Source organism: Schistocerca serialis, chromosome 6, assembly GCF_023864345.2.
Source record: "Schistocerca serialis cubense isolate TAMUIC-IGC-003099 chromosome 6, iqSchSeri2.2, whole genome shotgun sequence".
Classification (NCBI taxonomy): Eukaryota; Metazoa; Arthropoda; class Insecta; order Orthoptera; family Acrididae; genus Schistocerca; species Schistocerca serialis.
In genome coordinates this window covers 273,121,072-273,147,424 of record NC_064643.1, presented here as the reverse complement: position 1 = coordinate 273,147,424, position 26,353 = coordinate 273,121,072, and the positions used below count along the sequence as shown (strand labels likewise).

Below are 26,353 nucleotides of genomic sequence, written 5' to 3'. Positions count from 1 at the left end.
TGTAGTAGTTCATGTCACCACTGATGAAACCGAATACACTTACATTGTTGCTGTGTTTAATGAAAGCAGGGCTACATAAGTGCAGGATACTTTGCCAATACCATCAAGCACCAACTGATACTTGACCATTAACAATTCCCTATTCACTCACCTGTCACAGTCCATAGCGTAGCATCTAGAGAAGGTACTGTATGCTGTGGATTTAGGTGACCACATTCATTCATAGTTACTTAACAGTTATGGGCTCCAATGAGTAACACTGTGAATGAGGATATCCTACAGAACATCTGGATCTTGTGCCTACCAACAAACATGCAGAAAATACTCACTGTATGCGGCAGAAGATCTTGATGCACTTGCATGAACTGCAGACCACGCCACAGAAATGTAACTGTCCACAGGTGTAGTAGCTATTGGCTCACAGTCAGATAATATTTTCAAATCATTAAAGGCACAAATCGCTGAACTTTCTGTGCAAGTCGCTGCTCTGTAAACACATCATTCTAGTCACCAGCCACAACACCACCAGTCACTGAGGAAACACAACAGACTGTCCTCAGCCATGATGATTTGCTTGTATCTTAGGTGGTTTGGCTCTGAAGTACAGTCCTCTGTCAAAAATCAAACAGAGGAAAATCCAGGATGGAACATAACAATTATGAGACGGAAAGTTGCTGCTCACCATACAGCGAAAATGCTGAGTCGCAGATAGGCACAACAAAAAGACTCGCACAATTAAAGCTTTCAGCCATTAAGGCTTTCGTCAACACTAAACACACTTACACACACACACACACACACACACACACACACACACACACACACAAAAATGCAACTCACACACACAACTGCACGAGTTGCCTGAGACTGCAGTCATGTGTGTGAGTTGCATTTGTGTGAATGTGTGTGTGTGTGTGTGTGTGTGTGTGTGTGTGTGTGTGTGTGTGTGTGTGTGTGTGTCTAGTGTTGACGAAAGCCTTAATGGCTGAAAGCTTTAATTGTGAGAGTCTTTTTGTTGTTCCTATCTGCGACTCAGCATCTCCGAAATATGGTGAGTAGCAGCTTTCCCTCTCATAATTCGTACAGTCCTCTATGTGAGATAGAAAGTGTGTCCAGAGGTCAGTAATGACAGTGACTGACTTCCCACATGTCAGCTGTCAACTATTTGTCACTGAGTTTGATACAAAACTACAATTCTTAATGGATGCAGGAGTATCCATCTTCCTATTTGACTCACCTGAGTAATGATCACTTTTGTCTCTCGGCCACGTATGGTTCTGTCATCCAGATATATGGACATATGACACTGTCACTAAACCTAGGCCTATTTCACAAGTAAAAATTTATTGTAGCAGATGTGATGCACCCTATCCTTGAAGCAGGATTTCTATCATTTTATGGCCTGCTACTGGACCGTTGTCATTATTTTTGTATGTCCATCCTTGTGAGTGGAGGTTTGAGGGACTTCAGCTGTTCACTTATGAGTAAAGTGGACCACCTATAGCTGTCCTTATGATGTTAGTTATTGTATGGCTACCAGTTTTGGTACTTCAGTGCACCACATTCAGGCCTTAACTGATGCTAATGGTGTGAACTCCATCCATATACATGATTCAGCAATAGCCAACATTTATGAACTGGTTTTTGCAGACTACTTGTGATAACAGTGTTTTGTCTCCAACCAAAAACTACCAACTGGTAGTTGGCCACTGATGAATCATGTATACAAATGGAGTTAAACCCACAGCATCAGTTAAGGTCTGAAAATGGTGTACTGAAACACTGGAATTGGTAGCCATATGATAAACAATGTTGTAAGTACGGCAGTAGATGTTCCATTTTATTATATTCGTCATTAGACAGTCATAAACGTGTATGCTATGGAGATGATACTGCTGTGCAAATGATCGCAGATGATTCTCCATACAAAGATCCTCTTAAACAGTTCCTGGAGATAACTCAGCAGCTATCTACACTAGTGCCAGTTCAGCATTCTACAGTACATTGCATACTGACAAAACCAGGACCACCAATTAAGGCTCAAATTTGTCACCTGACACCAGGAAAGTTGAAAGTAGTGACACCTAGAGTTTTCCTTTATGGTTGTGCAAGGAATCTGTCCACCTGGTGAGCAGCATCTGGTCCTTGCTGCTACACGTAGTTCCCAAGAAGAGTAATGGGAGGCATGCTCAATGCTAGAACACTTCCTCATTGCTATGTGGTTCCACATATTTAAGACTTTGCATTCAACATCCATGGCAAGCATGTCTTTTCCACATCAGATCTGGTAATTGTGTTTTATCAAGTACTCGCTGTTCCAGAAGACAAAGGTAAATCCACCATCTGTAGCCCATCCAGTCTCTGAATTTACGAGAATGTCTTCCAGGTTATGCAGTGCTGTGCAGATCTTCCAGCATTTTATGGATGAAGTTACACGAGACCTTGACTTCTGTTATGTTTACATTGATGGTGTCTTGATGGTGCCCGTTTCCAAAGCTGAACACCTGGAACATTTATGCCATGTCTTTACTTATCTGCATCCACAAGGATGACTCATAAATCTGTCAAAGAACATCTTTTAGGCATCAGAAGTTACTTCTGGGTTAGTTCACTTCTGGGTTACACTATAAATGCCCAAGGCACACAGCCACCACAGGATAAAGTAGAAGCCACAAAAAACTTTGCCCAGCCTGTGACTGTCCATGAGATACCACGATTTCTTGGCATCATTAATTTCTACCATTGTTTCATGGGCAACCATGGACTCTTGGTTCACCAAAACCAAGTGACAATTTGCCATGGACAAGCAAAGCTGAGATAGCCTTCAACAATATGAGGACTGCAGCCAATGGGCTTGCACTGTTAGCACATCCTATCCTGCAAGTGCCACACCTTAATGGTAGATGTGTTTGTGACTGCAATATGTGCTGTACTTCAGCAACAAGTAGGTGAACATTGGCAGCCCTTAGCTTTCTTTAGCCAGAAGCTATCTTCACCACAGAGAGCTTGCCAATGTATGATCATGAATTGTACATGGTGTACAATTCAATAGAGAAATTCTGGCACATGGTCAAAGATGAACACTTTATGCTCATCACTGACCGCAAGCCACTGACATATGCTTTCTATCAGAAACTGGATAAAGCCCACCACATCACCTATACTACGTACATTATACAGGACAATTTATGACTCATATAGTGAATATCATGGGGGAACTGATGTGTCAGGAGATGCCCTCTCTCATGCAGAAGCAATTACAGGTGCAGTTGATTATGAAGCACTCACTTTGGCACAGCAATCTGTCTATGAATTCTAAGATTTACTGACACAGCCATCTAGTCAGTAGCTCCATCATGTCCAAGTACCACCATCAGTTGTGCTGTAGTGTTGTGATGTCTCCGCATCGAACCACAACCGATTGTCATTGTTAATGTTTGACAATAGACAATTGCAATCCTGCAGGATTTATCTCATTCAGGGATCTGAGGTATGACAAATTTGCTTAGACAAATTTTTGTGTGGCCAAATGTCGGTAAAGATACAAAGCATTTGTGTACTAGTGTATGGCCAGTCAGTGGAATAAGATCAACCGCCCTGTCAGTGCACCTTTGACACAGTTGTCACCTGACCACTGATTTGACACATACATTTTGACATAGTCAGACATTTATCAACATCTGAAGGATATACTTACTGACTGACTGCCATCAACCACTTCACTCATTGGTGTGAAGTCTTTCTCATACTTGACATTATTGCTGCAACAGTTGGAACCACATACTTTTATGGATGGATTTCTCATTTCAGTGTGCTCTTCGCATTACCACAGACCAAGACAGACAATTAGAATCCTACCTGTTTAAGGCATTTTCCACCCAGTTAGGCATGAAGTGTATTCAAACAAAGGCTTGTCACCTGGCAGCAAATGGTTCAGTGGAATGTATGCAATGACAGTTAAAGGTATCCTTTTGATATCACAAAGTTGGATGGAAATGCTGCCAATTGTCCCCCTGGGACTCTATGCATCTATCAAGGATGATCTGAAATCTACAGCAGCAGCTCTTGCCTATGGCCAATCAATCCAATTGCCAGGGGAGTTCCTCAACAATATGTTCCTTCTCATCCTGTCCAGTAAGTCCCTCCTGACTCGGGGTTCCGGGCAACTTTTCTAAACTGTACCCCTTTCCTTAAATCTCTCCAGAACTTTCCTTCGCCCTTCTTCCTTCCCTTTTCTCTTCTGCCAGGAGAAGGAGCCACTGGCTCCAAAAGCTTGTGAAAGTTAAATTCTTTTTGTGTGTGTGTTCCCGTGGCCCTGTTCGGTGAGTAGATTTTTAATCTGTGAATTTGCATTATATTATCAAAATTTGATTATTTTCATTGCTATAAACACTTATCCCATTGTTCAACAAGGCACTGAAATCCTGCAGTGGAGAATTCTTGTGACAGCGTTTGAGTCTAACAAATGACCTCTTGGGATATGACAAGTTTATTTGGTTCCTTAAATTGCTGCAACGCACAAGACCGATGTTTTGTGGGAGTAGAGAAATAACCCTACTTGTGGATACAATATGCCATGACTGGATAACCAGGGTGGCATGGGTGATCCTTGTTTCTGATTTTATTTCTTGTCCTTTACTGAATTCCTATGTACAATTGAACACAAATTTCTATTAATTACAGTTATAACCATATATGAGATGAATTTTACTGTGGATGTGCTCTGCAAACAGCCCCTCAACTGACAAAAACACATTGTTCTTCAAAAATGGTTCAAATGGCTCTGAGCACTATGGGACTTAACATCTCAGGCCATCAGTCCCCTAGAACTTAGAACTACTTAAACCTAACCAACCTAAGGACATCACACACAACCATGCCCGAGGCAGGATTCGAACCTGCGACCGTAGCGGTCACGCGGTTCCAGACTGAAGTGCCTAGAACCGCTCGGCCACCAGAGGCCGGCACACATTGTTCTAGTTGGGTAAATACTCGTAGCACATTTGACATCTTGGTCTGAATTCAGATCATTAACCATTGGCCTTGGAATACTGTGAACTAGCTACCTTCTACATGACATGTGCTGCTACCTTCTAGATAAGTATAGGCACAAAATTTAAAACAATGTGTATGGTATTCTGTGCAATTCAGAAAAGCTGGTGTTGTTGGCAAGGATCCATATGGCACAGGCTGTGAAGCAGTCATTGAGATGAGGGATATCATGTTTGGTAGTGTGTCCAGCAACAGGGTGGTCCACTTGGGCTACAGTTTGCAGTGGCCACTCATGGAGACAGACAGCTTGTTGGTTGTCATGCCTACATAGAATGCAGCACAGTGGTTGCAGCTTAGCTTGTAAATCACACGACTGGTTTCACAGGTAGCCCTGCCTTTGATGGGATAGGTGATGTTAGAGGGGTGGGAAGGATAGTGGGCAGGACATTTTTCATTTCAGGGCATGACTAGAGGTAATTGAAACCTTGGTGGAGGATGTAATTCAGTTCCTCCAGTCCTGGATGGTACTGAGTTACAAGGGGCATACTCCTTTGTGGCCAAAGTCCCACAGTGTGGTTTCAGTTATCTGAGAGCTCAGACATGTGTGCAAGTTGCATTTCTGTGAGTATGTATGTGTGTGCATATATGTGTGTCTATTTCTGACAAACGCCTTAATGGCTCAAAGCTATAACTGTGCAAATCTTTTTGCTGTGCCTATTGTGATTCGGCGTCTTTGCTATATGGTGAGTAGCAACTTTCCTTCTCTGATATTGTTACATTCCATCCTGGATTCTCCATTGTTTGATTCCTACCTTAGAAATAATTCACTAAAAACAAAAGTATTACAAATTTTAATACCTGTGGCCACATAGGAAGAAATAGTTCATGCCCAATAGGTATAATCATCTGCGGTACACTCTCATCTGGGTAGCTGTAAGAGTAATGTAGCATGACCTAAAACATAAATATTTTATCTTACTTTATTGTTCTAATCAAAACAAAACTAGGATTATTTTATTATGGGCTGTTTTTGTACAGCCTGCACTAATACCAAAGAAATAAAATAGCACTGAAAGACCCAACGTAACTTTCAACTCAATCAGTGATTCAGTTAACAGGTAGCTACATATTCTCTGTGCAACAATAATTGCTTCTCATGTATGATAAGTATGTCATCTATGTTTGTCATATACATACTTTTGGATTAAAGGAGACCCTGCACAAAAAAGTAGAAACACTGAGTTATTGCCAGGCACACTCAAAAGAAAGAAAACTTGCTAGCTTTCAGAGTCATCCTTTTAACAGCTAGAATAAAATGCACACACACACACACACACACACACACAGTGGCTAAGAGCTCAGGTGGCAGCCTGTTTGTCAACAAAGATTGCAGGAGGGAAGGTTGGCGTGTACAAAGGCTAGGCACGTAATGCACAATGTGGCATGTGGTGGGGATCAGCGCACACTGAAAGTGACATAGGGACATGAATTGGGAGGGGTGACAGGGTGAAGGAGGGGGAAACTGTTCGGTGGAGGGTGTGGGGACACTGGGTTACCTAAGACTGAGGACAGGACAATTACAGGAGTGGGGTATGTGTAGTAAGGATAACGCCCATCCGCATAGATCAGAGAAGCTGGTGGCGGAAGCAGTGGTCATTCATTCTGGTGGACAACTGGTTGGTAGTCATACAGATTGAAAAAGCTGTGCTGAGTTGGTGTATGGCATGGCTACTTACTCAGGTAGCCCAGTGTCTGATGGGGTGGAAAAAATCTGTGACAGGGATGGAGTAAGAGGTGCTGGGTGGGTGGACTGGGCAAGTCTTACACCTAGGTCTGTCACATGGTTAGGACCCCTCTGGCAAGGGGTTCAGAGGGGGAGTTGTGGAATGGTGGTCTAGGATGTTGTGGAAGTTGGGTAGGTGACAAAACACCACTTTATGAGGGGTGGGAAGGATCTTGTGCGGGATGTCCCTCACGTCAGAGCAGGATGAGAGATAATCAAGGGGCCAATGGAGGATATGGTTCCATTGGTCTAGTGTGGGATGGTATTGGATGACGAGGTATGTACTCCTTTGTAACTGATTCTTGATTCTTGAGGATGGTGGGAGGATTGGGGGTGTGTAGGACTATGGCACAGGAAATCTGTTTGTTCACTAATTTTTTTTGGGGGATTGGGGGTGGGGTGGGTTGGGGGGGAGGGGTGTTGCCATCTGTAAAGGCCTTTGTGAGGCCAACAATTTCGCCCCCACTGTCATGTCCCTCCCCTCCCTCCCTCCCCAATTCACATATTCACATCACCTTCAGCATATGCCACTCCCCACTGGCTCCCTCAATCATATATTACATGCCTAGCCCACATACCCTCCGACCCTCACTCCCACATTCCTAGCCAGCATACCAAATGCCTCCCTACAAACTGCTAGCCACTCATCTCTTGGCCCTCTCTGTGCCTCCACCCCATTTTACACTATTCCCAGCATAACCAGTTCATCTGCCAAGGTATGGCATTGGCACAGTTAGTCCAGGTGGAACCAAGTAGTGGCAGTAGCATGTGTATGTGTGCACGTACATGCACACATGTGCATGTGTATTTACTCTAACTCATAAAATGATAACTCCAAAAGCTACAAAGTTTCCTTTCTTTTAAATATGCCTATCGACAACTAAATGCTTCTACTTTATGTTGAGTGGTCCCCTTTAATCCAAAGTACACCAACAGAAAAAAGTACACCCTTTAGATATTTCCAGTGCGCTCACAATTTATTGTTGCAACAGTGCACATAGAGTACATGAAATGATTACATTTACAGATCAATAACACAAACAGTTTTGAGGTACCATGTATCAACCCATGCTGAAACATCCATATTAGTACATGGTGTAGCGTTCACAGGCAGAAATGCAGATGCTGACTGTAATCCAGTCAATCATACATATGGCAAATACTGTCGTGGGATGTGTTATTTGGCACCTGCTTGATCTGTTCATGTAGTTCTGTAAGAGCTGTTTCTTGATGAGGCACATGAGTCACTTCTTGTCACATCATATCACACAAGTGCTCGATTGGAGACAAGTCTGGAAGTTTTGCTGACCAAGGAAGTTGCTACACATCTTGCAGAGCACATTGAGTTTCACAGGCAGTGTGTGGGCAAGCATTATCCTACTGGAATAACACATCATCTTCCTGTTGGAATAATGGCAAAAGAATGGGTCTAATAACATTCTGCACGTACCGAGCACTGATTAGTGTCCCCTTCAGAAAGACCAAAGGAGAGCAAGTGTTGTAGCTTATCACACACTGGACCATAAGGTCGGGTGTGGGACCGTTGTGTCTTGGATTAATGCACTCTATGAGTCAGCACTCATGAGGTCTACATTGTATGTGGAAACAACCATCACTTTTGTCACTGAAGACCACGGTGCACCATTCCATCTTCCAAGTGACCCTCTGACAATACCAATTGAGCCATGCACATTGAAGCTGTGATGTGCGTGGAAGATGGGTAGGGGTGTGCATGTCTATAGCCCCCTAGTAACCAGTTTTGCAACAGTTCATGTTAACACATCTGGGCTTAGAAGCCCTCTTATCTGTGATGTGGTAGCTGTACGATCTCTCACTGCTGTCCTTATATTACAACAATCCTGGCATGCAGCTATGCTGCATGAGCATCCAGAACCTCATCTATGGGTGTTAGAATGTCCACAAGACCAATGACACCAACATTATTGCACAATTCATGTAGCACTTCCAACATGTGCGGCAATTCTCTGAAAGGACCACCCTTCCACTCGGCAGACCACTATTTGACCCCTTTCAAAGTTACTCAGTTGGATGTAGGAAGCATTAGTGTGTCTCTTTGGCATGATTGTCTGCTTCCCTCACACGTTTTCACCACACAGAGTCTTCTGACTGTGAGCTTTCCCTATTAAAGGGCAAACACAGATGGCACTCTGGTAGCTATACCACTACACTCTCTGTTGGCAGACAATGTTGAAACCATTATCAGCACATCTACCATCTGTCAGTTGGTACATGCCATAATTGTATGGAAATTGACACTGTCTTTCCAGATGTTCTAATGTTTTTTCATCATTGTAATTACATTCTGAGATAACTTTCCTACAACATTTATACTGCCTAGTGGCTCTCTACTTTCCAATCCTCATGTCATCCCTCCTTTGCTAGCGTCCATAATTAAATCCTCTTTATCTCTCCTGTATAGTCCATCTGCATCTTTTCCTATAGTTTTACTCTTGTCTTTGTTACAAACAAACACTTTGTTGGTACTGACCAACTTGGTTGCATGCAACTTTTGTGACACCCTATAGCATTGGTTGTGGCCGTTAAGACTGTATCGCACACCATTCTATGTACCACCTGTCCACCAGATCACAGTTATAACACTTTCCAGCAACTAACCACTACATTTAACCACTGAATATGCCCATCCCTCTTCACACATTTCCTTTCACAGAAGTGAGGACAGCCGTACTCAACCTGAAAACAGATCCTGATCTAATCATCCTCCCTGCAGACAGAGGCAGCACCTCTGTTATTATGAATCGAAGTGACTAGCTAAAGGAAGGCCTCCACCACCTGGCTGGCTCCATCGCTTACAAATTCTGCCTGAATGATTTCATCCCAGAAGTCCAACATGACCTCCAATCCCTACAGAAATCCATAGGCCCTTCCCAGAATCTCTAAACTGAGCCCATCACCCTCCTCACTCCAACAACACACTGCACACCCACCTTCTACATGCTCCCCAAAATCCACAAACGCAACAATTCTGCACATCCCATTTAACTGGCTATTGTGCACCCTCTAAAAGAATTTCCACTCTTGTTGACCAATACCCGAAACCATATGCTTGAAACCTAGCCTCCCACATCAAACATACTAACCACTTCCTTCACTGACTTTCCATCATTGCCTCCCCCCACCCCATTTACCTCCTGCACCCATACTCATCACTGTTGATGCCACCTCCCTATAAACCAACACACCTAATGACCATGGCTTGCTGCTGTGGAACACTTTCCCAATATCCGTCAGACTCCAAACCCACCACCTCACTTCTCAAACTTAGCATCTATATCCTCACTTACAAATATTTTTGCTTTGAAGGAAGATGTAGAAAGAAGTTCATAGCACATTCATGGGCTCCTTCCTATGCCAGCCTGTTTATGGGCCATCTACAGGAAACCTTTCAAGCCTCCCAGAACTCCCACCCCATAGTATGTTTCAGGTTCATTGGCGACATCTTCATGATATGGACTCAGGGCCAGGACAACCTATCTACATTCATTCACAAAATCAACACCTTCTCTCCCACTTGTTTCACCTGGTTCTCCTCCATCCATACAGCCACCTGTAGACAACTATCTGCAGTGATGAAAACTCCTTTGCCTGGCATGCTGAAGGCCTCATGAAGGTGTTTACAGACTGGCAATACCCTTCAAACCTAGTCCAAAAACAGATTTCCTGTTCCATATCCTCATACATCACTGGTCCTCCCACCAACTGTATGAATCAGCTACAAAGGAGCATCCCTCTCATCAACCAGTGTCACCCCAGACTGTAACAATGGAACCATATCCTTCACCAGTACCTTAATTATCTCTCCTCCTGCCCTGAAATGAGTACCATTCTACCCAAGATCCTTCCCCCACCTCATAATGTGGTGTTCTATGAGCAACCTAACCTCCACAACATCCTAGTCCATCACTGTACCACTCCCATTCCCAACCCTTTGCCACAAGGATCATATCACTGTGGCAGATAAAGGTGCAAGACTTGGCCAGTCCACCCAACCAGTACCTTCTACTCCAGTCCTGTCACAGGCTTACCCTTCCCATCAGAGGCCAGGCAACCTGTGTAAGCAGCCATGTCAAGTAGTGTTCCTGCTGCAAATACTGCACAACTTTTGCTATTGGTATAACTACCAACTATCTGTCTACAAGGATGAATGGCCATTGCCAAGAACAAAGTTGACCACCTAGTGGCACAACATGCAGCTGGCACAACATGGACACATTCAATGGTTGCTTCACAACCCAGGCCACCTGGATCCTTCCCTCTGCCATCAGCTTCTCTGAACTTCTGAACTATGCAGGTGGGAGTTCTTCTTACAATACATGCTCTATTACTGCAATTGTCCTGGCTCCAATCTCAGGTAACCAAATGTTCCCCCAATACCTCCCCCACCACATTTTCCATCTCCTCCATCCTGTCTCATCCTCCCAGTTCACACCCCCCTGTCACCTTCAGCATGTGCCATTCCCTATAGCCCCCAGAATTGTGCATTACATGCCTAATACCATATACCTGCCACCCCTCCCTCCCACATTCATAGTTGGTAAACAAGCTGCCTCCCTCTGAGCCATTAATAACCAATGTCCAGTCTCCCTCCTGCCTCCCTCTCCCAACCCCCTCAAGTACACTATCCCCAAAACAACCAGTTCACCTGTTCACCTGTGAAAATTCAGTACTGGCACTGTTAGTGCTGCTGGCACAAGATAGGCATATGAAGGTAGGTGTGTATGTGTGTGTGTGTGTGTGTGTGAGTGTGTGTGTGTGTGTGTGTGTGTGTGGGTGGGTGGGTGGGTGAGTGGGTGGGTGTGTTGGTGTGTTTGCTTGTTTTACTCTAGGTTGTGGAAGGATAACCCTGAAACCTAACAAAGTTTTCTTTCTGTTATGTGTGCTGTCAACAATACAATACATATACTTTTTGGTGAGTGATCTCCTTTAATTCAAAAGTACTTACTATATACAAAAATTTTCCTACAACACTTGTCTTATGTTTTATATGTTTATGAATGCGACTAAATACCTTTTACTTTAACAAATGCATCACTTTAGTTTATGAAGGGAAATATAATTTTCTGAGCTAATCTGACACATATTCTTTAGTAATGAGTTGGTCCAACACATTGAACTCGAAAATGTATATATTTCACTATTGAGTCACTAATTCACTCATATAATTGTAATGTGGCAGACCAATATGCAGTACAGTGAAGTGATCAGTACCACAACTGATATACATCCTGATCCATACACAGTGAACAGGACAGATGTTGTGTAATATCTGCTAACTTTGCCTTTCATAATTTTCCTAGAACAAGACTCTACAAATTTCATTACAGTTTAAAAAAAGCATATTGTTGGATGTCAAATTATCATTATTTTACATAAAACTGCCTTTGCTGAACATTCTGGAAAAGTGACATATTATTGGTTCCCTTAAGTAGCATCTTCAAATTGTATATTTTGAAAACAACTGTTGTAAAATGTTAATCATCTAAACAAGAATTATTGGAAATGTTAGTATTAAAAGTGGCAATGGAATTAAAATATTAATTTGAATTTTGTCTGCTTTAACTGTTTCAAGAGTATATTTTGTACTAAAAGTGTTACTCTACCACTATATCTGAACTACTGAGGAACTGTTAGTGTTAATAGTAAGTCTGTTTCCTCAATCATGTTAATAATGACATACAAAGTCTAATTATCATAATGTAGAAATTATGGACATCACTCATCAGTCAATATCTGTGTGTTAAGAGTCAGTGTTAGTCAGAGTATGTATTTTGTCAGTCAATATGCAGGTTTTGTCAGAACTGATGTAATTTGAGAAGTTATGTTCGAATACAGTATCAAAATACATATAAACTGCCTTCATTGCCTACTGGAGTGCATAAATGAGATCCTACATGCATGAATACCCAGTTTACATTGTATGCAATGACACTGTTATGACAATCACATTGATTTGATTAGATTAGATTAATTATTCATTCCATAGACCCATAAAAGAGGGAATCCTCCTGGGTGTGGAACATGTCAGATAAACACATTACAAAAATGTAATTAGAAAAACTTGAGTTTCATTAATTTTAATGATCTTCAGTCAATAAACAGTAAAATTATGTACATGAATTAAATTTAAACTTCTAATATTTACAGGTTTAATACTTACATCTGCTGTCATTAAATCCATCATTCAGACATTTCCTAGTTTCTTGGCTATTACAAGCAAGTATTGTCAAAAATTAAAGTAAATTATTCATTTCAGTGATCCTCAGTTAAGAACAATCAGATTATGTACAAGATTTAAAATTAAACTTCCACTATTTACAGACTTAAGACTTACATCTGCTTTCCATACATCCACCATTCACACAGTAGGTACTTACTTGGCTGTTACAATCAAGTATTGTCAAAAATTAAAGTGTAATAAATTTTTATTAAAATGGTCTACTGCACTTGTTGAGAAACTCATGGATGGTATAGAAGGAGTTGGCCACCAAAAATGCTTTTAAATTATGTTTAAATTGTCTGAAACTAAACTCTTAATGGGTGCTGGTAAATTATTGAAAATATGCGTTTCTGAATACTGGACTCCTTTCTGGGCAAGATTGGTGATTTTAAATCTTTATGTATATTGTTCTTATTCCTAGTATTGATACTGTGTACTAAGCACTTAGTTGGAAAAAGAGATGTATTATTTACAACAAACTTCATTAAGGATTAAATATACTGAGAAGCTGTGGTTAATATGCCCAATTCTTTGAATAGCTTTCAACATGAAGTTCTTGGATTTACCCTACTCATTACTCTTATTATACGCATCTGTATTCTAAAATTTTTTTCTCTGTTTGTGGAGTTACCCCAAAATGTGACACCATATGACATGATGGAGTCAAAATAAACAAAATATGACAGTTTTTTTATTTTTATATGTTCCTATGTCTGACATCATTCACATTGCAAACACAGACTTGTTTAGGTACTTCAGCTGTTCATTAGTATGTTGCTCACAACTGAATTTATTATCAAGTTGTAATCCCAAGAATTTTACACTCTCAACTTCTCCTATTTCCATGTCATCATATTTTATACACACACCAGAAGGAAATCTCTTCCCAGCTAGCACTCAAGCTTATTTCAAGGCAGATATAGAGTTCAGGTTCAGTTGAAAATTCAAGATCGAAAAATCAACCTGTTACACAGTTTACATCAAGCTGTAAAAATTCAGCTTGAATTAAAATAATTTTCCCAAGCTTGAAATAAACTTTAATTTCCCTGGAAGGCTGTACAGCAGATGCGCACGAAGCATAGCTTCCATAGATGTCCACGGGAAGCGCCACAAGCGTTTATAAGCATTGCACTGACTCTGCTAGGTTTACAGCCATTTTACCTTTGTGACGCACATTAATGATTGTTGACTGTTGTGAAGTTTGTTTTATACTGGAAAATAGTTCGGTAAGTGTGTGGCGTCTACTGCCTTACTGCTACACTGGGTCTGAAGAGGATATATAGTGTATTACAGGTACGTTGGTGCATTTTTCTCTAGTGGTACGTTAATATTACAAATGTTAAATGTTATTATGTAACGTAAAGAAATATATTCTTTTACATAGAAAAATTGAGCCTGGATGAAAGTGAAATGGATTACCAGCTAAGAATAGATATTACAAGTTGTTCAGCAAATAGAGGTCATTTTAAACTAGCTCTCTAGTATGTGGCACCAATAAATTAAAACTTAATGTTATTTTACCTTTTTAAAATCTCGCCTTTTTTTGCTCTTTTACATTTCAGTTCCATTGAACTGGTAATTTCTTAAATTCATTTCGATTTCATCTTTTATTTCATTTTGATTCAGTTTTACTCACCAAAAAATAATTGTGGTTAGAATAAAACGTCTACATTTTTCTAAACGGTAGTTTCTTTATAAGCTTACAGTATGAGGTGTATATGATTTCAAGTAATTGTTTCTTTATAATTCAGATTAAATGGCCCTGAAACTGTTAGAAATAGTGATGTGTGGCTTCTTCATGAAGTCATCGCAAAACTACCTAAATGTCATCTTTACTTCAAAAATTTCAAACAAAAAGTTATTTCAAATTACTTTAAAACTCTTTGGAATGAAGTCACCAGAAGCAGCTGCTTACTCAGTGACGTTTATACTAGTTAATGATTCTTACTACATCAGCGAGTTTGAAGTTATTTTGCTAATCTGGAGCATAAATTATATTTAGGTTGATCAGTTTCAACTTTTTACATTTTTTATGTTTAGGTATGGCTAACATTTTCTTTTACCTGTTACAGTATCATTATACCGGCAGAAGTCAGCGATATTTGATCCTGCTCTGGTCTGTGTGCTGGGGCCAGAGGGGCTTCAGATTAATTAAATTTTAAAATAAAACAATTTTAAACACTTTGAAAATAAAAAATTTTAAACATAAATGTCCATTCTGATATTTATTCAATTAATTAGGTTCAATAAATTCAGATTAATAATTATATAGCTTAAAACAAGCTGTAAATACCAGGCTGTATTCCACGTGTGTAGATATAGTTGGAGCCAAACTTGATAAGTCAAGCTTGAAATATATCTTGAACTCTGCCAAGTTTGATGTTTGTTTCAAGCTAGAATCCAACTAACAGGTCTGAATATTCCAGCTTTGATCAAGCTTATATACTTGAACTTTACATCTGGAAACAAGTTTGAAACTGGCTTACTGTGCTATCTGGGTTGGAAGTTCTGAACTGCATATAGTGGGTCTTCTCAAAGTTTAATGACAGTGAATTGGCTATGAACCACTTATTAATGTCAGTAAAAATTTGATTAGCTACCCTTTCTAAATTTATATTTGATTAATTATTTATTACAATGTTTGTATCATCTGCAAATAACTCAGACTTGACATCTGGTAATGTAACAGCTGACAGGTCATTAATATACACAAGAAACAGTAGTGGACCTAGTATGGAACCTAGGGGAACACCACATGTAATTTCTTCCCAGTCAGATGATGTCTGATTGCCTACTGCTGAAGTATTACATAATGACACCCTTTGTTTTCTATTAGTAAGATGACTGAAACCACTTTGCAACACTACCAGTGACTCCATAATATTTTAATTTAGTTAAAAGAATGCTGTGATTCACACAGTCAAATGCCTTTGACAGGTCATAGGATATACCAGTTGTTTCTAATTTGTTGTCCAATGAATTAAGGACATTTTTGCTGTACTTTTAAACAGCTTTCTCAATATCAGAACCCTTAAGAAACCCAAACTGTGACTTTAACAGTATGTTATTTTCACTAAAGTGCTTAAGTAGATGCTTGAACATAACCTTTTCAAAGATTTTTGAAAAAGCTGGCAAAAGTGAGATCGGTCAGTAATTTGATGGCATTTCTTTGTCCCCTTTCTTGTGGAGGGGTATAACCTCAGCATATTTAAGCCAGTCCGGTAATGTTCTTGTGACAAGTGATTGATTACACAAGTAACTTAAGATATGACTAAGCTCACATGAACACTCTTTTATTAACTTTGTTGATATGTTATCATAACCACTAGAATGCTTTGATTTCAAGGACTTTATGATGGATTCTGTTTCTTTGGGTGAAATAAGTGTCAATTCCATTTTACTGAGATTGCTTGCGTGACTGGTCTCAGATATTCCATTGCATTATTTACTGAACCTGACAACCCCATGCTATCAGTAACAGAGACAAAATATTTGTTTAAATGGTTTGCAACACAACATGCATTTGTTACCAGGGTTTCATTTATTTTTAGAGCTATTTGTTCCTCCTCATTTCTGGTCCTACCTGTCTCTTACTTAACTATATCCCATATTGTTTTTATTTTATTGCTGGATGTATTTGTCTTCTTCTCATAGTGCAGGTGCTTAGATTTCTGGATAACCTTCTTCAATACTTTGCTGTAATTTTTGTAATGAGCTATAATGCTAATATCAAAGGTGTCCCTACGTATCAGATACAGTTTCCTTTTTGTCTCACATGATATCTTTATCCCCCTTGTGATCCATGGTTTCTTATTAGACTACTGCTTAATTTGAGTTACCTTCAGGGGAAAATAATTTTCAAATAAGGTGCTAACTTTATTAATGAATGTTTTATATTTTCCATTTGTGTCTTGGATGCTGTAAACATCCATCCAATTAATTTCTTGAGCGATCTCCTAAATTTCTCAGTTTTTTACTGTTTTATTGGTCTTCTGTACTCAGTTCTGATAGATGTTTTACCCTGACAATTTTCAAAATTTAATGTTAGGTGTTGCATGTCATGGTCAGATAGCCTATTTACTACTGATCTGTAATGTGGCTTAGTTGCCTAGAATTGTCTATAAATATATTATCAATGGCAGTCATGACAATGTAACTGATTTCAGTAACTGTTCACTGACAGTGTTTTTCAGGACATCTATATTAAAATCGCCAGCAACCACTAGTTCTTTGTTTTTTAACTTTAGATGAGATAATAAATTTTCAAGACCGTTTATAAACAGGGTGAAATTTCCTGGAGATGCTCTGTATATGGCTACTATTATAAAGGACCTATTATGAAATTCTATCACTGTTGCACATGCTTCTAAGTGCTGCTTTAAGCAAAATTTATTAATGTCAATATTCTTAAATTTAAAACTGTTTCAACAAATGTGGCAGCTCCTCCTTTCTCCATCTTTTGTCTACAGACATAGGATGCTAACTCAAATTCCGTAAGGTTTAACATATCTATACTAGTGGTCACATGATGTTCAGAGAGGCAGATTATATCAACTAGGTTCGATGATTCTGATTCATCAATGCACATAAGTAGTTCATTAATTTTACTTCAAGCCCTTGAATATTTCGATGCACTAAAGATAGTTGGCATTTCACATTTACCGAGATGAAATCAGGTGGAAATAAAATTTCTGCTTATTGGTGTAAATTTTTAACCAACAGCTGTGTTCGCTGATCCAATGTACCAGGATTATGCTGTATGATTTCTTTATCTTTGTTTCAATCTTTACTTCTCTCAGAACTTGACTTCATTCTGTCCTACTTATCCTAAAAAAGGTGCTGCTCCAACAACTATCACCACTGGTATATTACCACTCATAGCAGTGCCTCCCCCCTTACATTTGCTGCTATTAGCCTGGCCAGTTTACCCTTCCCTTTCCTTGATTATAAAGGAACCAGAAGCTAAGTAGCAGCTTCATAACTATCAACTACAATTTATATCTGCAACTCTAAAAACCTTCATGAGTTATTTTGAAGTGAATTACAAGTTATTTTTGACATCAATTTATCTTACCATTTGTAATTGATTGTTAAACAGTCAAATAATGCAACTCTACATTCAGATATCACAGTGCGATGCAGGACCTCAAAGTTACATGGAAATACCATCAACTCATGAACACAGTAGTTGTTAATCAGTAAGCAGTTAAGAAGAATAGATGGAAAGTGTAAAAATGTAAGGAATAAAGCCTTAATATTAATCAATCTTTATTTGATTGTTCTCACAACAAGAACTTTTTGTTGCTATCATCTTTAGTGATTTAAACCTACTGTGTTAACTGTCAATCTCAAAATACTTTAAGTGCTGCACCTTTTATACAAGAAGTCTTTCAAACTCTGTATTCCCCTAACCTTTAATATCATCACCCACAGTGGAAGCTCTTGTTAGGGCACTATAAAAGTCCTGAGCATCTCCAGAAATTGAGCCAATTATGGAATGTAGATCTTTAGGTTTGAAGCCCGTGTGAATTTTCTGCTAGGCCACAGAGGTGTTACATTTTCAAATAACTTTGTACTTGGTTGTCAAGCTCATCATTTCTTAACATCAGTTGCAGAAAACTTTACCTAAGACATTTTGGACATTAAAATGGAGAATGGCTTTTCTTCCAAGGATTATTTTCTGTATTTATGACCAAGAAAACCTTTTTTTTTTCATGTCCACTCTTCTCTTTGTTACCATCACCTCCAAACCTCTTTTTTTTAAGAAAACTGTTCCCTGATACCACTTACAATGGGTGTATTGTTTTTGTTATTTTGATATAATTATTATGTGAAACAAATACTAACAAAGAGATAGAGGGGCTGGCCAGTACTTACCTCAGCTCAGTACAGCCGATAGATACACATAAAACAGAACTGAAAATTTACATTCCTAGCTTTCGGAACTTTGTTCCTTCATCAGGGAGGAGAGAGGGGAAAAAAGGGAAGAAGGGAAAGTGGATTCAGTTACTCACAACCCAGGTTATGAAGCAACAGGGAAAGGTAAACAGGGAGGGTAGCAAGGATGGAGGCATGGTTGTCAGAGGGAAGCCAAAGATATTCTACTGTAAGTACTGTGCCAGCTTCAAACCAAAGAGGATGCATACAGAAGTAAAGAGGTATATAGTATAAAGATAAACACAACTATGTAGGATGAAAAGATGCGTGAATGGCTAAAGAGGAAAGGGAAAGAGGAGAAGACTGAAGAGTGAATGGGAGTGAGGTTGTTTAACGTAGGTTCAGTCCGGGGGGATGGCGGGATGAAAGGATGTGTTGGAGTGCAAGTTCCCATCTCCGCAGTTCAGAGGGACTGGTGTTGGGTGGGAGAAGCCAAATGGCACATACGGTGTAGCAGGTGCCTAGGTCCCTAGAATTATGCTGGAGGGCATGCTCCGCTACTGGGTATTGGGCATCTCCTAGGCGGACAGTTCGTCTGTGTCCGTTCATGCGCTCAGCCAGTTTGGTTGTTGTCATGCCGATGTAAAAGGCTGTGCAGTGCAGGCATGTCAGTTGATAAATGACATGTGTAGTTTCACACGTAGCCCTGCCTTGAATTGTGTATGTTTTACCAGTAGCGGGGCTGGAGTAGGTGGTTGTGGGGGGATGCATGGGGCAGGTTTTGCAGCGGGGTCGGTTACAGGGGTAGGAACCGTTGGGTAGAGAAGGTAGTCTGGGAATATTGTAGGGTTTAACAAGGATGTTACGGAGGTTAGGGGGGCGACGAAAGGCAACTCTGGGTGGTGTGGGGAGAATTTTGTCAAGGGATGATCTCATTTCAGGGGTTGACTTGAGAAAGTCGTATCCCTGGCGGAGTAATTTGTTGATGTTTTCGAGGCCAGGATAATATTGGGTGACAAGGGGGATGCTTCTGTGTGGTCTGGGGGTAGGAACATTGTTGTTGGACGTTTGCCATCTTTGTGGTCTGGACTCATGGTGAAGAAACACTCCTTAATTTCCTCCATAACCTCAACTCCTTTTCGAATCTGAATTTCACCTGGTCCTTCTCCAAAACCCAAGCCACCTTCCTGGATGTTGACCTTCATCTTGTTGAAGCTCACATCCACACCTCTGTCCATATCAAACCCACAAACAAACAACAGTACCTTCACTTTGATAGCTGCCATCCTTTCCACATCAAACGCTCCCTTCCCTACAGCCTAGGTATTCGTGGCAAACGTATCTGCTCCAGTGACGAATCCCTCAACAACTACACCAATAACCTGACCAGTGCTTTCCTCTCCCACAACTATCCTGCAGACCTTGTTCACAAACAGATTTCCCGAGCAATACATTCCTCCCCGTCCAACAACAATGTTCCTACCCCCAGACCACACAGAAGCATCCCCCTTGTCACCCAATATTATCCTGGCCTCGAAAACATCAACAAATTACTCCGCCAGGGATACGACTTTCTCAAGTCAACCCCTGAAATGAGATCATCCCTTGACAAAATTCTCCCCACACCACCCAGAGTTGCCTTTCGTCGCCCCCCTAACCTCCGTAACATCCTTGTTAAACCCTACAATATTCCCAGACTACCTTCTCTACCCAACGGTTCCTACCCCTGTAACCGACCCCGCTGCAAAACCTGCCCCATGCATCCCCCCACAACCACCTACTCCAGCCCCGCTACTGGTAAAACATACACAATTCAAGGCAGGGCTACGTGTGAAACTACACATGTCATTTATCAACTGACATGCCTGCACTGCACAGCCTTTTACATCGGCATGACAACAACCAAACTGGCTGAGCGCATGAACGGACACAGACGAACTGTCCGCCTAGGAGATGCCCAATACCCAGTAGCGGAGCATGCCCTCCAGCATAATTCTAGGGACCTAGGCACCTGCTACACCGTATGTGCCATTTGGCTTCTCCCACCCAACACCAGTCCCTCTGAACTGCGGAGATGGGAACTTGCACTCCAACACATCCTTTCATCCCGCCATCCCCCTGGACTGAACCTACGTTAAACAACCTCACTCCCATTCACTCTTCAGTCTTCTCCTCTTTCCCTTTCCTCTTTAGCCATTCACGCATCTTTTCATCCTACATAGTTGTGTTTATCTTTATACTATATACCTCTTTACTTCTGTATGCATCCTCTTTGGTTTGAAGCTGGCACAGTACTTACAGTAGAATATCTTTGGCTTCCCTCTGACAACCATGCCTCCATCCTTGCTACCCTCCCTGTTTACCTTTCCCTGTTGCTTCATAACCTGGGTTGTGAGTAACTGAATCCACTTTCCCTTCTTCCCTTTTTTCCCCTCTCTCCTCCCTGATGAAGGAACAAAGTTCCGAAAGCTAGGAATGTAAATTTTCAGTTCTGTTTTATGTGTATCTATCGGCTGTACTGAGCTGAGGTAAGTACTGGCCAGCCCCTCTATCTCTTTGTTAGTATTTGTTTCACATCTTATATGAGATTTTCCATTAATCATTTAGATCACCTATATGGTCCACATCCTTCATTGTTTTGTCCCTTTTGTTAGCTATCACTTACGTCTGTCATCTTAACACTTTCTCTTCTTCAGTGTTTTATATATACATAAATAAATATTTTCGTCACCAACTGTGCTAGTTGCATCTTCCTCCTATTATCTTGTTCCGTTTATAGTCCTCTTCTCTTTTTTATTTATTGATTTATTTATTCAACATTTCATAGTTTTAACGTTCGTTATTCGCTGTTTCCCAGCCAACAATCACTGCCAACAATCTCTGCCACACCTACCAGTATCATCCATTTCCGTCGATTTCTTGTTGCCGGCGATATTTTTGTGCCATTGGCTATCTTTCTCTGCCACAAGAATAATTTTTTGGGACATTTCTGCGCCACCCGCGATCTTTTTTGCGGCACGCGCGATCTTTTTTGCGGCACGCGCGATCTTTTTTGCGGCACGCGCGATCTTTTTTGCGGCACGCGCGATCGCTTTTGCGGCACGCGCGATCGCTTTTGCGGCACGCGCGATCTATTTTCGCCACTCGCTATCTCTGTTTTTGAGCTACGTGTGTTCTTTTTCCCCTGATCTGGACATACTTGCTTGGTCTGGTCAACTTTTTCCGTATTTTTCTTATTTAGTGGTCTTCCTTTGGTATTGAACATTACCAACACAATTTCTTTCCTTCTCGTCCTTCCCTCCATGTTTTACTCCTTCTTATGATTACTATTTCAACTTTAGTTATTTAATTTCCCTACCCACCAGTTACCCACTATGTACCCCAATCCTATACCACATTATTTATATTCATTCCGGAAACATGCATTCACTGTAGCCAAACTGCAATCCCACATACTTTTCCTCCAGTCCTGCTTAACCTTTGGAATTACCCCTAAAGGGCTTACCTTAAAAGTTCCCATCTCCGGGTGCAATTCCTCCTTCCACCAGTCTCTCCTGGACTTCCAGAACCTTCAATCCTTAGCCCTTACCCAACTTGTCCTGAATCTCTACACTACTTCATGTAACCACCACTCCCAACAGCTCCTATCTCTCTTCAAAGTCCTCCACCTCTCAAACCCTTGCTTGGAGAACACACTGAGGAACATCATCCTAGAAGCCAGCTGCAAACTTGAGTTCCATGCCACACACCACCTGAAAAAACTATCCACAGTGCTAGTGCAACACCTAAGAAGTGGGGTCCCTCTCCCTATCCCTCACAAACACCAACCACAACAGAACCTTCAACAAACCCCCCTCATAGCCAACAAACCTAGCCTAGCCACCCTACTCAATCTCCCCATCCCAGCACATACCCCACACAGACCAAATCGCAACTATAACCACAGTCAAATGCCACATATCACCAGTCCCAATTCAGTCCTAAACCTCTCATCCAGATCCCTCTCTCCTCCAGAGACATCTGTTCTATCAAAAGGCTTAACCTTTAGCCCCACACCTAAATTCAACCACACTGCCCTGGTTAAAGATCTCCTCTCATTCACCCGGAACCTCAACTGGAAATATCACTTCACTACCCAAACACAGCCCCCAAGTACTAGACCCAGTGTTGAACCCTGTCTAGAACAGTTCCGACTGCCTTCTCAAAGGGATCCTCCTCCCCTCCCCCAAAACCATCCCTTGCAGACATTTCAGGAATTCCTCACATCCAGTGTTGCCTCCCATTCCTTCTTGAAGAACATCCCGACAACCCCCAACATCACCCCAGCTGAATCCCGTGCCATTAAGGAGCTGAAAATAGACCGCTCTATTGTCATCCTCCCGGCGGATAAAGGCTCCACAACTGTCGTACTTGACCGTGTGGAGTATGTGACAGAAGGACTACGTCAACTCTCTGACACCTCAACCTACAAAGCTGTTACCCAGGATCCCATTCCCTCCATCCAGACTGAGCTGCAAAAAATCCTGAAAATCCAAGGTCCCTCACAAGGCCTCACAACGGCTTCCATAGACTTACTCACTCCACCTGAGCCACGTACCCCTACCTTCTACCTATTACCCAAAATCCACAAAGAGAACCATCCTGGCCGTCCCATTGTAGCAGGCTTCAAATCCCCAACTGAACGTATCTCAGCTCTGGTAGACCAACACCTACAACCTATCACCCGCAGACTCCCATCCTACATCAAAGACACAAACCACTTCCTAGAACGCCTCAAATCCATTCCCACTCCTCTCCCACCTGAAACCTTTCTTGTCACCATAGATGCTACATCCCTTTACACAAACATCCCACATACCCATGGTCTCTCTGCCCTTGAGCACTACCTCTCCCAACGCCCACCCGAAGATCTTCCAAAAACCTCGTTCCTTATCACACTTACCAACTTCATCCTCACCCATAATTACTTCACTTTTGAAGGCCAGACCTACAAACAAATCAGGGGAACGGCCATGGGAACCAGGATGGCTCCCTCCTATGCCAACCTCTTCATGGGCTGCATGGAGGAGGCTTTCCTGAAGACCCAACAGCTGCTTCCCCTGGTCTGGTATAGGTTTATAGATGACATCTTTGTGGTCTGGACTCATGGTGAAGAAACACTCCTTAATTTCCTCCATAACCTCAACTCCTTTTCGAATCTGAATTTCACCTGGTCCTTCTCCAAAACCCAAGCCACCTTCCTGGATGTTGACCTTCATCTTGTTGAAGCTCACATCCACACCTCTGTCCATATCAAACCCACAAACAAACAACAGTACCTTCACTTTGATAGCTGCCATCCTTTCCACATCAAACGCTCCCTTCCCTACAGCCTAGGTATTCGTGGCAAACGTATCTGCTCCAGTGACGAATCCCTCAACAACTACACCAATAACCTGACCAGTGCTTTCCTCTCCCGCAACTATCCTGCAGACCTTGTTCACAAACAGATTTCCCGAGCAATACATTCCTCCCCGTCCAACAACAATGTTCCTACCCCCAGACCACACAGAAGCATCCCCCTTGTCACCCAATATTATCCTGGCCTCGAAAACATCAACAAATTACTCCGCCAGGGATACGACTTTCTCAAGTCAACCCCTGAAATGAGATCATCCCTTGACAAAATTCTCCCCACACCACCCAGAGTTGCCTTTCGTCGCCCCCCTAACCTCCGTAACATCCTTGTTAAACCCTACAATATTCCCAGACTACCTTCTCTACCCAACGGTTCCTACCCCTGTAACCGACCCCGCTGCAAAACCTGCCCCATGCATCCCCCCACAACCACCTACTCCAGCCCCGCTATTGGTAAAACATACACAATTCAAGGCAGGGCTACGTGTGAAACTACACATGTCATTTATCAACTGACATGCCTGCACTGCACAGCCTTTTACATCGGCATGACAACAACCAAACTGGCTGAGCGCATGAACGGACACAGACGAACTGTCCGCCTAGGAGATGCCCAATACCCAGTAGCGGAGCATGCCCTCCAGCATAATTCTAGGGACCTAGGCACCTGCTACACCGTATGTGCCATTTGGCTTCTCCCACCCAACACCAGTCCCTCTGAACTGCGGAGATGGGAACTTGCACTCCAACACATCCTTTCATCCCGCCATCCCCCTGGACTGAACCTACGTTAAACAACCTCACTCCCATTCACTCTTCAGTCTTCTCCTCTTTCCCTTTCCTCTTTAGCCATTCACGCATCTTTTCATCCTACATAGTTGTGTTTATCTTTATACTATATACCTCTTTACTTCTGTATGCATCCTCTTTGGTTTGAAGTTGGCACAGTACTTACAGTAGAATATCTTTGGCTTCCCTCTGACAACCATGCCTCCATCCTTGCTACCCTCCCTGTTTACCTTTCCCTGTTGCTTCATAACCTGGGTTGTGAGTAACTGAATCCACTTTCCCTTCTTCCCTTTTTTCCCCTCTCTCCTCCCTGATGAAGGAACAAAGTTCCGAAAGCTAGGAATGTAAATTTTCAGTTCTGTTTTATGTGTATCTATCGGCTGTACTGAGCTGAGGTAAGTACTGGCCAGCCCCTCTATCTCTTTGTTAGTATTTGTTTCACATCTTATATGAGATTTTCCATTAATCATTGATATAATTATTAGATATATAAAGCTGCTTCTTATGCTTCAATACTGATTCTAAGTTAGAAAAGGTGGAATTTGAAGTAATGCATGTATGCTTGAAAGCTACGGGATATGTGGAGTTGCCCACAAATGGTTTGAATCATATCTGTCAGACAGGTATCAGAAGGTGGAGATAAGCCAGGCAGATAGGACATATTCATCAAGATTCGAGAGAGTTTTGTATGGAGTACCCCAGGGATCCTTATTAGGGCCATTACTGTTTTTAATATTTATCAATGACCTACCAAGTCAACTATCTGAAGCAGAGGCAGTACTGTTTGCTGATGATACAAGTTTGTTTGTTAAAGCAAATAGTGAAGCTGACTTACAGGAAAAAGTCACATTAGCAACAGACGAAGCAGACAGATGGTTTAATGAAAACAGACTCGTTGTGAATGCCAAAAAAACAATGTGGATCAACTTCAGACATATTACAAATAAAATAAAAACTAACCTTACAGTAGAACTGGGTAAGTGTAAGATTGAACAAGCATCATACACTAAATTTTTGGGAGTATGGTTTGATGAACACTTAAGATGGGAAAAGCATGTAATATCATTGAACAAAAAATTAAGTCAAACATGTTATATACTTAGAATGCTTAAAAGCTCACGTAATATTAAAACAGTGTTATGTGTTTATTTCCCATTCATTCACAGTTTATTAAGATACGGCGTACAGTTTTGGGGGAACATCAGTCTAACAAAACACTCATTTAGACAACAAAAGAAGGCAGTCAGAATAATAAA

The 26,353-nt window shown here is 41.4% G+C and overlaps 1 protein-coding gene across 1 annotated transcript in view; it reads right to left on the bottom strand.

Moving 5' to 3' along the window:
• Nucleotides 1-5,953, bottom strand: part of LOC126484571 (pickpocket protein 11-like) — a 37,422-nt gene extending 31,469 nt beyond the window's left edge. The window contains exon 1 of the mRNA XM_050108130.1: nucleotides 5,851-5,953. Coding sequence (XP_049964087.1) covers nucleotides 5,851-5,943 — 93 coding nt within the window. The 5' untranslated portion in view covers nucleotides 5,944-5,953. The remainder of the gene's footprint in view (nucleotides 1-5,850) is intronic.
• Nucleotides 5,954-26,353: the final 20,400 nt, after the last annotated feature.